Below are 14694 nucleotides of genomic sequence, written 5' to 3'. Positions count from 1 at the left end.
TGTGCTCCGCAACGGGAGACGCCACAGCAGTGAGAGGCCCGCGTACTGCAAAAAAAAAAAAAAACACCATATAAAAAGTCAGTACCAACGAAACAAAATTATACCTAGGCCTATCATTTTCAAACTGCAGAAGACCAAAGACAAAGAGAATATCTTCAAAGGAGTCAGAGGAAAATAGTACCTTACCCATAGAGGAACAAGAATTAACAATTACATTGGACCGCTCTTCAGAAGCCAAATAAGCGAGAGAAGAGTGGAGTGAGATATCTCAAGTGATGATAGAAAAATATCACCCCATAGAATTCTGTATCCACTGAAATCAGCCTTCAAAACTGAAGCATTAAGACTTTCTCAGACAAATAAAAATTGAGGGACTTCATTACTAGCAGACCTGCCCTGCAAGACATGTGAGCAGGAGTTCCTGAGGGAGAAGGGAAATTATACATTAGAAACTTGGATCTCAAAACAAGCTCAGAAGAAATAAATAGAGATAAAATTTTTTTTTAAGTCAGAAGACAGCTGACAGAGAGAAATTTTCACAACATATACCACAGACAAAAGGGTAATATCCTTAATATATAAAGAACTCTTAAAAACTGAGAAACAAAGGACCAAAACCTCAGTAGAAAAATGAGGGGGTGGGGCATGGACAGAGAACTCACCCCTCTTCCTAAATGTCATTAAAAAGGCACTCAGACGCACACAAATAAAGTCACTCATGATTTAGAGAAATACAAATTAAACAACATTAAGATATTATTTCTCCTCTTTCAGACTGGCAAAAACTTAAAAGCACGTTCTGTTGGTGAGGTTGTGGAGAAACACTTTTTTTTTTTTTTTTAAACTTATTTATTTATTTATTTTTGGCTGCGTTGGGTCTTCGTTGCCGCGCACAGGCTTTCTCTAGTTGCTGCGAGCCGGGGCTACTCTTCATTGTGGTGCACGGGCTTCTCATTGCGGTGGCTTCTCTTCGTTGCAGAGTATGGGCTCTAGGCGTGCAGGCTTCAGTAGTTGTGGCGCGTGGGCTCAGTAGCTGTGGCTTGCGGGCTCTAGAGCGCAGGCTCAGTAGTTCTGGCACAGGGACTTAGTTGCTCCGCGACACGTGGGATCTTCCGGGACCAGGGCTCGAACCCGTGTCCCCTGCATTGGCAGGCGGGTTCTTAACCACTGCGCCGCCAGGGAAGCCCTGGAGAGACACCCTTTAACAGTGCTAGTGCGAATGCACATTGGTACAGTCCTTCTGGAGGAAGATTTGGCCACACCTGACATACTACAAATGCACTTGCTTTTGACCCAGCAGTCCCACTTCTGGGAATCTACCCTGAAGATATACATTTAACAGTATAAAAATACATACTGCACGCTATTATTTAATGCATCATTGTTTATAAAGGCAAAATAATTGGAAGCAATCTAACTGCCCATATATAGGAAAATGGCTGAAAAAAGTATGTATGTCCATACAGTGGTATATTATGCAGCCGTAAAAAAAGAATAAGGAATCTTGAGGAACTGTTTTGGAATGGTTTCCAGACTATAATGTTAACTGAAAAAAAGCAAAGTGCAAAAGAGTGTAATATACTACTTTTCATGTAAACAAGAGGATACAAGAAAATACACATGTATCTGCTTGTTTATGCAAAAGAAATACAGAAAAGATAAACCAGAAACTGATTGGTTACCTATGTGGAGCGGCTGGGGAAAGGGTGGAAGGAAGTTAATAGGGATGAGGAGGGAGCTGTGCTTCTTGGAATATATGCCTTTTTGTGCAGCTTTAACTCTGAGAATCATAATAAAGTTTTACATACCCCCCAAAATAAATAATTAAAATCAAACAATGGAAGGGTACAATTAGTAACAAATGAACCTAACTGTATTACAGATGAACAGTGTAACTACTACTAGGTGTTGTGGGAGGAAAGAACTAACCTAAGTAACTTCGGAAAATAGTATTTTGTTTTTTTGTTTTTTTAAATTTTATTCATCTTTGGCTGCGTTGGGTCTTCGTTACTGCTCACGGGCTTTCTCTAGTTGTGAACAGGGGCTACTCTTCGTTGTGGTGCCTGGGCTTCTCATTGCGGTGGCTCCTCTTGTTGCAGAGCGCGGGCTTCAGTAGTTGGGCTGCACAGGCTCAGTAGTTGTGGCGCACGGGCTTAGTTGTTCCGCGGCATGTGGGATCTTCCTGGACCAGGGCTCGAACCCGTGTACCCTGCATTGGCAGGTGGATTCTTAACCACTGCACCACCAGGGAGTCCCTGGAAAATAGTATTTTGACTGCATATTGTAAGACTCAAGTCAAAAAGGACTGTACACAAAAATTATACTCCAGTTAGTATATCTATTTTTCACAAGAGTATGTGTTGATAGTTCTGTAATTAGTCTCTGTGTATACTGAGATTGAACAAATAAGTAATTTTATTGTAGATAATGAGAGCCAGATTTATCACTATCAGAGAAAGCATTACAAATAAGGAGGACAAGCAGAGTGAACCTTGAGGTACCGCATTGGCATTTGAGTTATCAGTAGACAGACGGATGGATCGGCGGGCAGATGGACGGACAGATGTATGTGTAAGCATAGGTTAGTAAGCATGCATATGTGTCGTAGTGCTGTTCTCCGAGGGGGCCTGGGAGCAGTGACATCCCAGAAGCCGTGAGCACGCCTAGCACCCAGATCTTGATTTCTAAATAGCATTCTCCACGAAAAAGCACCAGGGCTCCTCGGAGGAAAAGTTGATTCCAGGGTTTAGGCAGAGAAAATACGAGGCGAGCCTAGAATATCCTGTGATAACAGAATGTAAAGAAGGGCTTGGAAAACGGTGGGAGCATGTGAAAGGCCTGCAAGAAGGTGTGCTGATGGCTGCAGTGCAACAGCTGAGCAACAGAACAAATAATGCGAGTGCTGGGTTAAGACTCATGGAGTGAAATGAATAAGCATGAGTCCGCACGGGTCGAAATGAATAAAGGAAACGGGACAGTGCTTCCTTACAAAAGAATTGCAGTAGTTAGTAAGCTTAAAGGGGATAAGAAATACAAAAGCACCGTGGGACAAACAACACAGTAATAATTGTTGCAGGCAGGATCCATAGACGGATGCCGAAATCAATCAGTGAGTGTTTGAAGAGAAACAGGATATGAACATAATCTCAGATATGAACATAATCTCAAAGTGTCTCTCTGAAGATTTTTGTCATTTGTAAAGGGAGAGACGGTGCCTTTACAGTGGAAAACCCAGCAGACCCCACATTACCAAGTGGTCATGGTTAACATTACCAGTAAGACAATTTATCGACATTATGATATGCTAAGGACGCAGCATCACTTCCCTGATATTCTTGCCAAAAATGAATAACTTCAATCTGACCATGAGGAGACGTCCGTCGAATAAACATCAAGGTGTGTTCTACAAAATACTGACCATTACTTATCAAAAGTGGTCGGGTCATAAAAGACATGGAAAGAATAAGACTGTCACGCATTGGAGGAAATTACTTTAAGTCTAAAAATTATTTCAAAATTAAACATTAAAAAAAAAATAGGCATAGGGATTTCCCTGGTGGCGCAGTGGTTAAGAATCCGCCTGCCAATGCAGGGCACACGGGTTTGAGCCCTGGTCCAGGAAGATCCCACATGCCACGGAGCAACTAAGCCCGTGCACCACAACTACTGAGTCTGCGCTCTAGAGCCCGCCTGCCACAACTACTGAAGCCCGCGTGCTTAGAGCCCGTGCTCCACAACAAGAGAAGCCGCCACAGTGAGAAGCCTCTGCACTGCAATGAAGAGTAGCCCCCTCTCGCCGCAACTAGAGAAAGCCCGCGTGCAGCAACGAAGACCCAACGCAGCCAAAAATTAATTAATTAATTTTAAAAAATAGGCATAGATCATTTTCAGTAGTTTTTTACCTGGATAAGCCTTGAACATGGAACATTGCCTGGAACAACTTTTTCCTGATACTAAGCTTTTGTATTGCATAAATACCCTTTGGATGGCTATTTCAGTGGAATCTAGTTGTGATAGTTAGCACTTACCATGGAAAGTAACTTTAGTTACATCGATAAGAAAGCCAAACAATGTACTCAAGATGGGCAATAAAAATAATAGCACAACAACTGATTTTTTTTTTTTTTTTTTTTTTTTTAGTTACGGAATTTTTGTTTTTCTTGTGATGAAAACTTTTAAGATCTAGTCTCAGCAACTTTTCAAATATGCAACACGGTATTATTAACCGTAGTTGACACGCTGCACGTTACTTCCCCATGACTTATTTATTTTATAACTGGAAATTTATACCTTTTGACTCTTCACCCATTTAGCCCACCCCCCATCTCCAGCTTCTGGCAACCACCAGTGTGTTCTCTGCATCTGTGAGCTTGTTTGTTTTGTTTTGTTTTGTTTGTTTGTTTTAAATTCCACATATAAGTGAGATCATATGGTATTTGTCTTTCTCTGTCTTACTTACTTTACTTAGCGTAATGCCCTCAAGGTCCATCCATAGTGTTGTAAGTGGCAAGATTTCATTCTTCTTTATGGTTGACTAATATCCCTTTTTGTGTGTGTGTGTGTGTGTGTGTGTCTGTACTCACATACATATACATACGTACCGCGTACGTATTCTTTATCCATTCACCTATCAGTGGACACTTGGCTTGTTTCCACGTCTTGTCTATTGTAAATGGTACTGCGATGAACGTGAGGTGCGTATATCTTTTAGAGTTAGTGTTTTCATTTTCTTTGTATAAACACCCAGAAGTGGAATTGTTGCCTTAAATGGTAGCTCTATTTTTAATTTTTTGAGGAACCTCTATACTGTTTTCCATAAAGGACGCACCATTTTGCATTTTCACCAACAATGCACAAAGGTTCCCTTTTCTCCACATTCTTGTCGACACTTGTTATCACTTGTCCTTTTTTAAAAAAAACTATTTATTTACTTATTTGGTTGTGCTGGGTGTTAGTTGTGGCAGGCAGGCTCCTTAGTTGTGGCTCCAGGGCTACTTAGTTGTGGCATGTGAACTCTTAGTTATGGCATGCATGTGGGATCCAGTTTCCTGACCAGGGATAGAACCCGCACCCCCTGTCTTATCCCCTGCACCACCAGGGAAGTCCCGTTATTGCTTATCTTTTTGATAATAGCCATTGTGACAGGTGTGAATTTATCTCATTGTGATTTTGATTTGCATTTCCCTGATAATTAGTGTTGTTCAGCATCTTTTTCATTTGTCTGTTGGCCATCTCTAGGTCTTTAGAACAGTATATATTCAGGTCCTCTGCCCATTTTAAAATCCAGTTGTTTTATTTGCTATTGAATTGTATGAGTTCTTCATATATTTTGTGTATTAAACCCTTAACAGATACATGATTTGCAAATATGTTCTCCCATTCGGTAGGTTGCTTCCCCCCCCCCCCCCCCCCCCCCCCCCCGTACACGGGCCTCTCATTGTTGTGGCCTCCCCCGTTGCGGAGCACAGGCTCTGGACGCACAGGCTCAGCGGGCCATGGCTCACGGGCCCAGCCACTCCGCAGCATGTGGGATCTTCCCAGACCAGGGCACGAACACATGCCCCCTGCATCGGCAGGCAGATTCTCAACCACTGCGCCACCAGGGAAGCCCCGGTAGGTTGCTTTTGTATTTGGTTGATGGTTTCCTTTGTTGTGCAGAGCTTTTTAGTTTGATGTAGTCCCACTTGTTTTTGTTTTTGTTGCCTTTAATCTTGGTGTCAAGTGAAAAAAAAAATCACCAAAACCAATGTCAAGGAACTTACTGCCTATGGTTCCTTCAAGGAGTTTTATGATTTCAGGTCTTTTACATTCAAATCTTTAATCCATTTTGAATTGATTTTTGTGTATGGTGTGAGATAGTGGTCCAGTGTCATTCTTTTGCATGTGGCTGTTCAGTTTTCCCAGCACCATTTGTTGAAGAGTCTCTCCTTTCCCCATTGTATATTTTTGGCTCCTTTGTCATAAATTAATTGACCGTGTATGTGTGGGTTTATTTTTACGCTCTCTGTTCTCTTCCATTGATCTGTATGTCTGTTTCTATGCCAATACCGCACTGTTTTGATTACTACAGTTTTGTAATACAATTTAAAATCAGGTAGCGTGATGCCTCTAAGTTTATTCTTTCTCAGGATTGCTTTGGCTGTTTGGGTCATTTGTGGTTCCATGCTGATTTTAGAATTGTTTGTTCTGTTTCTGTGGAAAGCGCCATTGGAATTTGGATAGGGAGTACCACAGCACCTCAGGGCCCAGGCTTTAACCCCACTGATCACAGCTCTTAAGTGGGATGGTGAGCCTGTTGTAACCTGTGCACCTGCCACGACCAAGCAGTTCTGAAAGCCGCTGTCCATTCTCAAAAAAGTGCTGTCCAGTAGGAAGAATGTGAGTCACATGAACGTTTTAATCATCTAGTAGCTAAAGGGTAAAAAAGAAACAGGTAAAATTCATTTTTAATACTGTAATCATTTAACCAAATGTATGCAGTATATTATTTCAATATGTAATCAATATAAACTTTACTAAAATACTCCACAGTATTTTGTTTCATACTGCGTTTGCAGTCTGGTGCATGTCTTACATTTCCAGCACATGTCAGTTCTCGGAGGCCGCATTTCAGGCCCTCAGTAGCAGCTTGTAGCTGATGGCTGCCATATTGGATCATGCAGCCCTGGAAGGCAAGATGCAAAAATTAGGGTGTGCCTTTGGTCTTACATTCTGCTTCCTCTTCACAAATACATATTTGATAATTTACTCCTTTGCAAGTACGAATTAGATCTAAATTCAAACTTTTTTTCTTGTGGTAAAATACACTTAATATAGAATTTATCATCTTAACCTTCTTGAAGTGCACAGTTCAGTGGTATTAAATACATTCACATTGTTGTACAGCCCTCACTGCCGACTATCCCGATCGATTTCTTCTTGTAAAACTGAAACTCTATACCCGTTAAACAGTAACTTTCCAATTCCCCCTCCCCCAGCCTCTGGCAGTCACCATTCTACTCTCTGTCTTTATGATTTTCACTACTGTAAGTACCTCATGTAAGTGGGTACGTATGTACTTGTCTTTTTTTTTTTTTTTTTTTTTCTTTTTTGTGGTACGCGGGCCTCTCACTGTTGTGGCCTCTCCCGTCGCGGAGCACAGGCTCCGGACGCGCAGGCTTGGTGGCCACGGCTCACGGGCCCAGCCGCTGCGCGGCATGTGGGATCTTCCCGGACCGGGGCACGAACCCATGTCCCCTGCATCGGCAGGCGGACTCGCAACCACTGCGCCACCAGGGAAGCCCTGTACTTGTCTTTTTGTGACTGGCTTGTTCCACTTCGTGTACTGTCCTCAGGGTTCATCCATTATAGCAGTTGTTTTAGCCTATTGCAGAATTTCCTTCCTTTTAAAGGCTGAGTAATATTCCATTGTACATATAGACCACATTTTGCTTATTCATTCATCTGTCGATGGTCACTTGGGTTGCTTCCACATTTTAGCTATTATGAAATATGCTGCTGTGAACATGGCATACAAATAAATATCTCTTCAAGACACTGCTTGCATTTTTTTTGGGTATATACCCATAAGTGGAATTTGCTGGATCATATGGTAATTCTATTTAAAAATTTTTAAGGAGCCACCACTGTACTGTTCTCCACAGCGGCTGTACCCTTTCGCATTCTCACTAACAGTGCACAAGGGTTCCAGTTTCTCCACATCCTCTCCAATGGCAGTTTTCTGTTTTTTTGATAGTAGCCATCCTAATGTATGTGAGGTGGTACCTCAGTTTTGCTTTTCATTTCCCTAATGATTAGTGTTGTTGAGCATCTTTTCATGTGCTTATTGGCCTTCATATATCTTTGGAGAAATGTCTGTTCAAGCCTTATGCCCATCCTTTAATTGGGTCATTTTGTTGTTGAGTGGTAGAATTTCTTTATATAACTGGATGCTAATGGCTTTTTACGTACTATTTGTAAGTTTTCCCATTCTGTGGGTAGCTGCTTTACTCTGTTGATAGTGTCCTATGATGCACAACATTTTTTAATTTTCATGAAGTCTAGTTTGTCTAGTTTTTCTTTTGTTACCCGTGCCTTTGGCATCACATGCAAGAAATGATTGTCAAATCTAATATCATGATGTCATGAAGCTTTTGTCCTATGTTTTCTTCTAAGAGTTTCATTGTTTTAGGCCTTATTAGGTCCTTGACCCATTTTGAGTTAATTTTTGTATATGGTGTGAGGTAAGGGTCCAACTTACTCCTTTTGCACATGGGTATCCAATTGTCCCAGCACCATTTGTTGAAAAGACTGTTCTTTCCTCATTGAGTGATCTATTCCATTGATCTATATGACTGTCTTTATGTCAGTACCGCACCGTATTGATTGCTGTAGATTTGTGTGAGTCCTCCAGTTCTGGTCTTTTTCAAGATTATTTTGGCTATTTGGGATCCCTTGGGATTGCATATGAATTTCAGGATGGGTTTTTCATTTCTGAAAAAAAAAAGACGTCATTGGGATTTTGATAGGGATTGCATTGAAGGATCTAAATTGTAATTTGGGAGTCCGTTGTTTGTAGCCTCCCAATATGTATTTCGAGATTACTGCTTATGTTGCTTGTTAGAAACTGCTCACTTATAACAGTTGTATTTTTAGGACTAAGCCTGTGAAGGCCAGATTTTCTTAGACTTAATCATCTCTTCTCTGGTGGTGTATATCTGGACAACTCCTGAAGTCTCACCTTTTAATTTTCCTTTGGGGTTCGATAGCAGTGGTTTTTGGTTAGATACTACGTGCATCGCTACCTTGGAAGGCAAGACGGCTGTGCAGCGATTGGAGGAAGTGAGAGGTGCTGAACTGTTCGTCGCGGGCAGCCCCGCCCTGCTTCTCTTGCCTAGAGGAGCCAACCTGAGCCGGCCTCCGCGCTCTTGGAGCCGCTGAATCAGGCTCCTCCGCATCTCTCCTGTTGGCGTCAGGGTTAGAGCTCAGTAAAGCGCTACAGCCTTCCTGGGCGCTCTTGGACTCACAGTAGACTTTTCCCTTCCAGAATTCGGTGTTCACCTGGCCGAGCTGACCGTAGACCCCCAGGGGGCGTTGGCCATCCGTCAGGTGAGTCGAGACTGATTGGCCCAGTTTATAAGCAATTTCCCTTTACTTGGTGGTGAAACTTGCTTATGGGAAAGTGAAAGAATAAGGCCACTTTGTAAATAACTTAGAGTTTTATGCCAGATTTAGATAGACTTCAGATGACTATATCGGGCCGTGTGGGTGGTTTGCAGGCGTGAGGAGTCTTTTTCTTGCTGTGCCACGTGGCTTGCTCTCTCCGCAGCTGGCGTCGGTCATCCTGAAGCAGTACGTGGAGACTCACTGGTGTGCCCAGTCGGAGAGGTTCAGGCCTCCTGAGACCACAGAAAGGGTGAGGAGAGGCGCTCGACTTTTCTGCCCGGGGACGTGTGAGGGCCGTTCTCGGACCGCAGGGAGCTGTCGGAGGGCCGTGGAGTGACTGGTGGCTGGCAGCGCATGAGAGCTCCAGTGCCGGGCGGACCGGGGCGCAGACGCCAGTGTGCCTTTCACTAGCTGTGAAATAGGCAAAAAATATTGTAACTTCTAAGCTTCAACTTCCTAAATATCTAAAATTCCAACTTTAAAGAGTCGTTTGAGGGTTACATGAAGCAACGTCTCTACTCAGTCCAGTGCTGGGCCCCCAAGAAATTCTGGGGTATACGGTCCAGAGCGGCGCTGTCCGTTGGAGCCTCCTGCCGTTATGGAAAGGTTCTGTGTCTGCGCTGTCCAGTACAGCCGCTAGTCACGTATGGGCGCTGAGCGCTTAAAATGTGCCCAGGGCAGCTGATGAGCTGAACTTTTAAGCGCATTTAATTTCAATTAATTTACATTGAAATGGCCGCGTGTCGCCAGCGGTTACCGTAGCGGGCAGCGTAGGTTCAGAGAGCGTAGTTAAACTCTCTGGATGAACTGCTCGTCCGGTTGGCGCACTGGGGTTCCCCACAGAGACGCAGTGTCTTGTACACGGTGCTCCCCCAGCACAGGAACTGGATACGACTCTACCACTCCCTCACAACCCGGTCTAGCGGCACGCGGGCTTTTCTCCTCTCCAGGCCAAAATCGTCATCCGGGAGCTACTGCCCAATGGTTTACGAGAGTCGATCAGCAAGGTGCGCTCCAGCGTGGCGTACGCGGTGTCGGCCGTCGCGCACTGGGACTGGCCCGAAGCCTGGCCCCAGCTCTTCAGCGTGCTCATGGGGATGCTGGTGAGCGGGGACCTAAACGCAGTCCACGGCGCCATGCGCGTGCTCACAGGTACTGGACGCCACCCCCGGTTGCTCCTTGCGTCCCACACACCGCCCTCCCTGCCGCCCCTCCGCCCGGCTCCCACCCCCGCGGCCGTGTGCCCCTGCCGCTGCCAGCCCTTCGCGCCCCGGAAGGGGCCAGCTGCGGCGGCTGAGCACACAGACTTCCGACCGCAGTCAGGCTTAACCTTGACCCAGCCTGCTTCGCCTCTTGAGCTTGAGTTTCCTCGTGTGTAAGATTCAGGTCATGGTAGTATCCACCTCCGAGGAACATCTGGTGGTGTAAGTGAGCTCATCGATGTAAAGTGACCTGGGGTAGCGCACAGCGGATTTTAGCCATTATGATGATCATCATTGTTATATGTTATTTTTCTGCTTGGTTCAGCCAAGACAAAGTTAGGGATAGTCAAGGTGAATTTTTATGGAGATACAAGAAAGAAGATAAAAACAGTCCCACTCCACAATCCTGAGCTTCCTTTGGCCAGCTTAGAAAAATATGTAGTCTTTGGTGTCTTTTCTTTCTTTCTCTTCGGAGAAGTTGAGAGAAATGCTTGGACTTTGAGTCCAAGGAGACTTAGTGAACAGCTCTTCTAAGCGTAGCTAACCTCTCCGTCCCTCACAGGACCTAGTCTTAAATACCCCAGGTATGGCCTGAGTCTCCCAGTCTCTTGCAAGTTCTGCCCTGCGCCCTGTCCCCCATGTGGGCTCGCTGCTCTCCTTTGCTTTCAGGGAATCCTTATGTGGACCTTAGCCACTGGGTACTGATCTGTTACAAACCACATTGCTTTCTGTTTATATAAGTTTGCGAAAGTCTCACCCCTGTCTTACCTCCTTCTCCGTGATCTGCTAGCTTACCTGAAAAGTATTCTTACATAGTTAGGAAGGCCGTTTCCACCTTTTCTGAATTTACTAAACTTGGCATTTGGGCCCAATTTTACTAGTCCATCTAATATTGACAGTAGATAATACCAGTTCTATGTCCAAAAGCAAATCACCCCTCTTTTGTTTCAAACCCCCTCTTCCCGTGCCCCAGATGCCTTTTTGCACCACGCAGTGTGTTTTTATTGATTACATGTGACAGGTGGCCAGGGCATAGCGCTGACCTACTGAAGAGGTCAAATGCTCCTTGCTCAGATGTTTCCCGCCCTGCTTATCGCCCTTGTTTCTCTTGTACGGCGTACTATTCAGGTGACTTCTCCTACCCCTCTCCATGGAATGAGCCTTCTAGGATTCTTTACTTACAAGCTCATGATGCCAAAATATCAATCAACAGACCTATTTTCTACTAAGGAAAGGAAGCCTATTCCCTTCCAGTCTTCCAGCACAAAGTTCAGCTTCTTTTTTAAGAACCTGGAGAAAAAAATAGTTGTACATTTGTATATACAGTTGGCTTGCTCAAGAGCCCTTGTTGTGCTTGACTAAGGAAATCACTGTTCAGTGAGATGACTCTTCTGTCCGCTGCAGGGAAGGAGCTATAGGGGAAGAGTGTGTTCTTTTGCAAGTGGGTCGCCGCCGGCCTCCCCTCCCAAATAGCTGCTCCACACGCCTTCACGTGAGGCTGGGCCGCACTCCGGCAGCTGCGGCTCAGGTGGGCGTGCAGGGAGCGGGGTACCGGTTTGTGGGCAGGGGCCCAGCAGGAGAACGGGTCCGATTCTCGTCAGGGCTGTTTCAGGTACTGTCCCAGTCTCTCTAATTTAAGAAGGCTTCCCATTAAACTCAGCTGTTTATAAACGACAGCTAGGGCTAGTGGCGTGAAGGAAATACAAACACAGCCGCCGGGGGTTGAAACGAGTGATCCACGAGCCTCAGCTTTCTCTTTGCTCTCAAAGACCTTTGGAGACTGATGTTGCTGGCATCCCATGCTTTTTCTGACCTGGTGAGGGACTTCAGAAAACTTACTTTGGACTTGAACTTGTAAAGTGTCGATAAATTGAGGCTATCAAGAATGATCATGAGAGTAATGAATGTGGTTGGCTAAGCAGCAGATAAATGAGAGGACGCTGGGACTCGAGGACTTGTATTTCATGCTCAGCGACACAGTCCAGAGCCCTGCGTGCTGTCTCGGTGCCTCGTGAGGTTTTGGACGTGAAGGGAAAGCTAGGAGCCACGTTTGCCTCACCTTCCTCAAGTCTCACTCCGCGGCCGGGGTGCTCTTTGCTGCCCTCACGGGGTGTAAACGCCCTTCTCTTCCTCTGAGCAGTGGCCGCACCTCTAGGTCAGTAGACATCATCCCCACCTGCAGGGCGGAGCTCAAGCCAGGTCAGTGTGCACAGGCTTCCCTGTGTGCGTCAGGACGGCTTCTCGGGCAGGGCGTTGAAAGCGGAGCAAAGGTGAGACGCCTCCAGGCGCACCTGGATGGTGACAGTGGGCACAGGCTAGAGTAACTGCGAATTTTCCTCAGGCGGCCTCACCAGGATTTACACAGCCCGTTACAGGTTGTCTTTCTTAATCTCGTGTATTCTCCTTCATCTCTGCGTTCTCCTTCCCTTCTAAACAGTAAGTGACACTACTTCCGTACGCCAGGGTAAGTCCCCCAACCAGCGTCTTTCCCTGTGCGCCGCCTGGAAGCAGTTCAACAATTTTCACGCGGGATGTCCTTGTAAAGCGGGGCTTTCTTCTCCGTAGAATTCACTCGAGAAGTCACAGACACCCAGATGCCGCTGGTTGCTCCTGTCATCCTCCCAGAGATGTACAAGATCTTCACCATGGCCGAGGTACGCGTCTCAGCCGTGCCGTCCAGCAGGCAGAGCTGCTCGGGCTCTGGCCAGCCACCCCCGCTCGGGGCGGGGGGGCCCGTTGTGTTGGCTGCTGGTCCCCAAACCTGAAGACGAGAACTGACAGACTGAGTTGGGATGATACTTAGGCCTTCACTTATAACTGCGAGGACAGGCCTGTGATGAGAGAGTGAAGTGGCTGCAGTCTCTCCTCCCATCTCGCCCCTGCTGCCTTGGCGCTGCCTTGGCCTCTCACGGGGCAGCCCACCCAAGCTCACTCGCCTCAGCCGAGTGCTTGGAAACAATTCTATCCCTGCACTGTGCCCGATAAGCCCTTACTTTACTCTGTATGCGTTTGGTTAAGCGCCCTACTCCTCTGCGGCCCCAGCCAAGGGCTGTGTTTTGAAAGAAATACGTTGGCCGTGCTGGGACTTCAGGCCGTACCCAGCTTCACGTTTTTGTCAGATTGACCCACAGAGACCGATATATAAGGCTGATTCGAGTAAGTTCTCACATCGTGCTGCCTTCCATTCTCTGGATTACAGAAGAAGTCTGTCTCCTGGACATGAGTGATTGACATTTCCTGTCTCTCTAGGGGATCCAGTCCCATGTCAGGATTGAGTCACCACAGTTGAGTCACACACGCGTGCGCACACGCGTGCACACCCGCCGGTCTCATGGCTACACTGTAACTTGCTTCCAGGTGTATGGTATTCGAACCCGTTCCCGAGCCGTGGAGATTTTTACCACTTGTGCCCATATGATCTGTAACATGGAGGAGCTGGAGAAGGTGAGTGAGCCTTTAGGTTGGCAACAGACGGCCTGCCTAGAGGTCTTCAGCACAGCAGTGCCAGGACGGACACTCGCCGTGTTGTGGATGCAGTGAATGTTCTGGTTAAATTCCTCACCTGCGTGTAGCTTAGTTTCCTTTCGTCTGAGCCTTATTTTTTCTAACACCTCCTCCTGCGCCTTCTTCACGCTGGTCATCACCCAGACCCTCACTGCTCTCTTATCTCTCTCCCGTGTGGAGCCAGCCTAGCTGAGCAATACCAGTCCCTGGGATTGAGACGCTGGTCTTATGTAATAGCTCTGAAGAAGCTCCTGGTGAGGAGCTGCCAGTATTGGATAAGGACACAGCAGACCTTGGGGACACGTCCGGTGACCTTGTGGCCACGCCCTTGTGATTGAGGCCCGAGCCCGAAGGGGTCTGGAGACAGTGCGGGTCTCGGTGTTTGGTGCGTGCACTGAGCCGTCGATCCGGGCTGCGTCCGGTACTGACTTTGGTTTCTGCCGCCACCAGGGTGCGGCCAAAGTCCTCATCTTTCCTGTGGTGCAGCAGTTCACAGAGGCCTTCGTCCAGGCCCTCCAGATACCAGACGGCCCCACGTCTGACAGCGGGTTTAAGATGGAGGTCCTGAAGGTAAACATTTATGGCGATGGAGATGCTGGGGCTTTGAAGAGTGGTCTGAAATCTGTGATTTTTCTCCCGTATCACTTGTAACTCTTGGGGCTTCTTGTCTTTAACTTCTCAGGCAGTGACAGCCCTGGTGAAGAACTTCCCAAAGCACATGGTGTCCTCCATGCAGCAAATTCTTCCGATCGTTTGGAGCACCCTGACTGAAAGTGCGGCTTTATATCCTTTCCAGGAGGCTGAAGGGACCTGCCACCCCCATACTTGGGAATCTAGCCTTGGG

General features: G+C 46.3%; 1 protein-coding gene across 6 annotated transcripts in view; it reads left to right on the top strand.

The window, feature by feature from the left end:
- IPO9 (importin 9) overlaps positions 1–14694 on the top strand; it is a 45872-nt gene that overhangs the window by 8043 nt on the left and 23135 nt on the right. For all 6 annotated transcript variants that reach the window (XM_059059594.2, XM_067027000.1, XM_067026993.1 and 3 more), the window contains exons 2-8: positions 9026–9087; positions 9308–9394; positions 10095–10296; positions 12912–13000; positions 13704–13790; positions 14301–14420; positions 14533–14633. In XM_059059594.2, the coding sequence (XP_058915577.1) occupies positions 9026–9087; positions 9308–9394; positions 10095–10296; positions 12912–13000; positions 13704–13790; positions 14301–14420; positions 14533–14633 (748 nt within the window). The remainder of the gene's footprint in view (positions 1–9025; positions 9088–9307; positions 9395–10094; positions 10297–12911; positions 13001–13703; positions 13791–14300; positions 14421–14532; positions 14634–14694) is intronic.

The sequence above is a fragment of the Kogia breviceps genome, chromosome 1, assembly GCF_026419965.1.
Source record: "Kogia breviceps isolate mKogBre1 chromosome 1, mKogBre1 haplotype 1, whole genome shotgun sequence".
Taxonomy (NCBI): Eukaryota; Metazoa; Chordata; class Mammalia; order Artiodactyla; family Physeteridae; genus Kogia; species Kogia breviceps.
The sequence above is the reverse complement of the archived record's forward strand: the minus strand, read 5'-3'. Positions and strand labels throughout refer to the sequence as shown.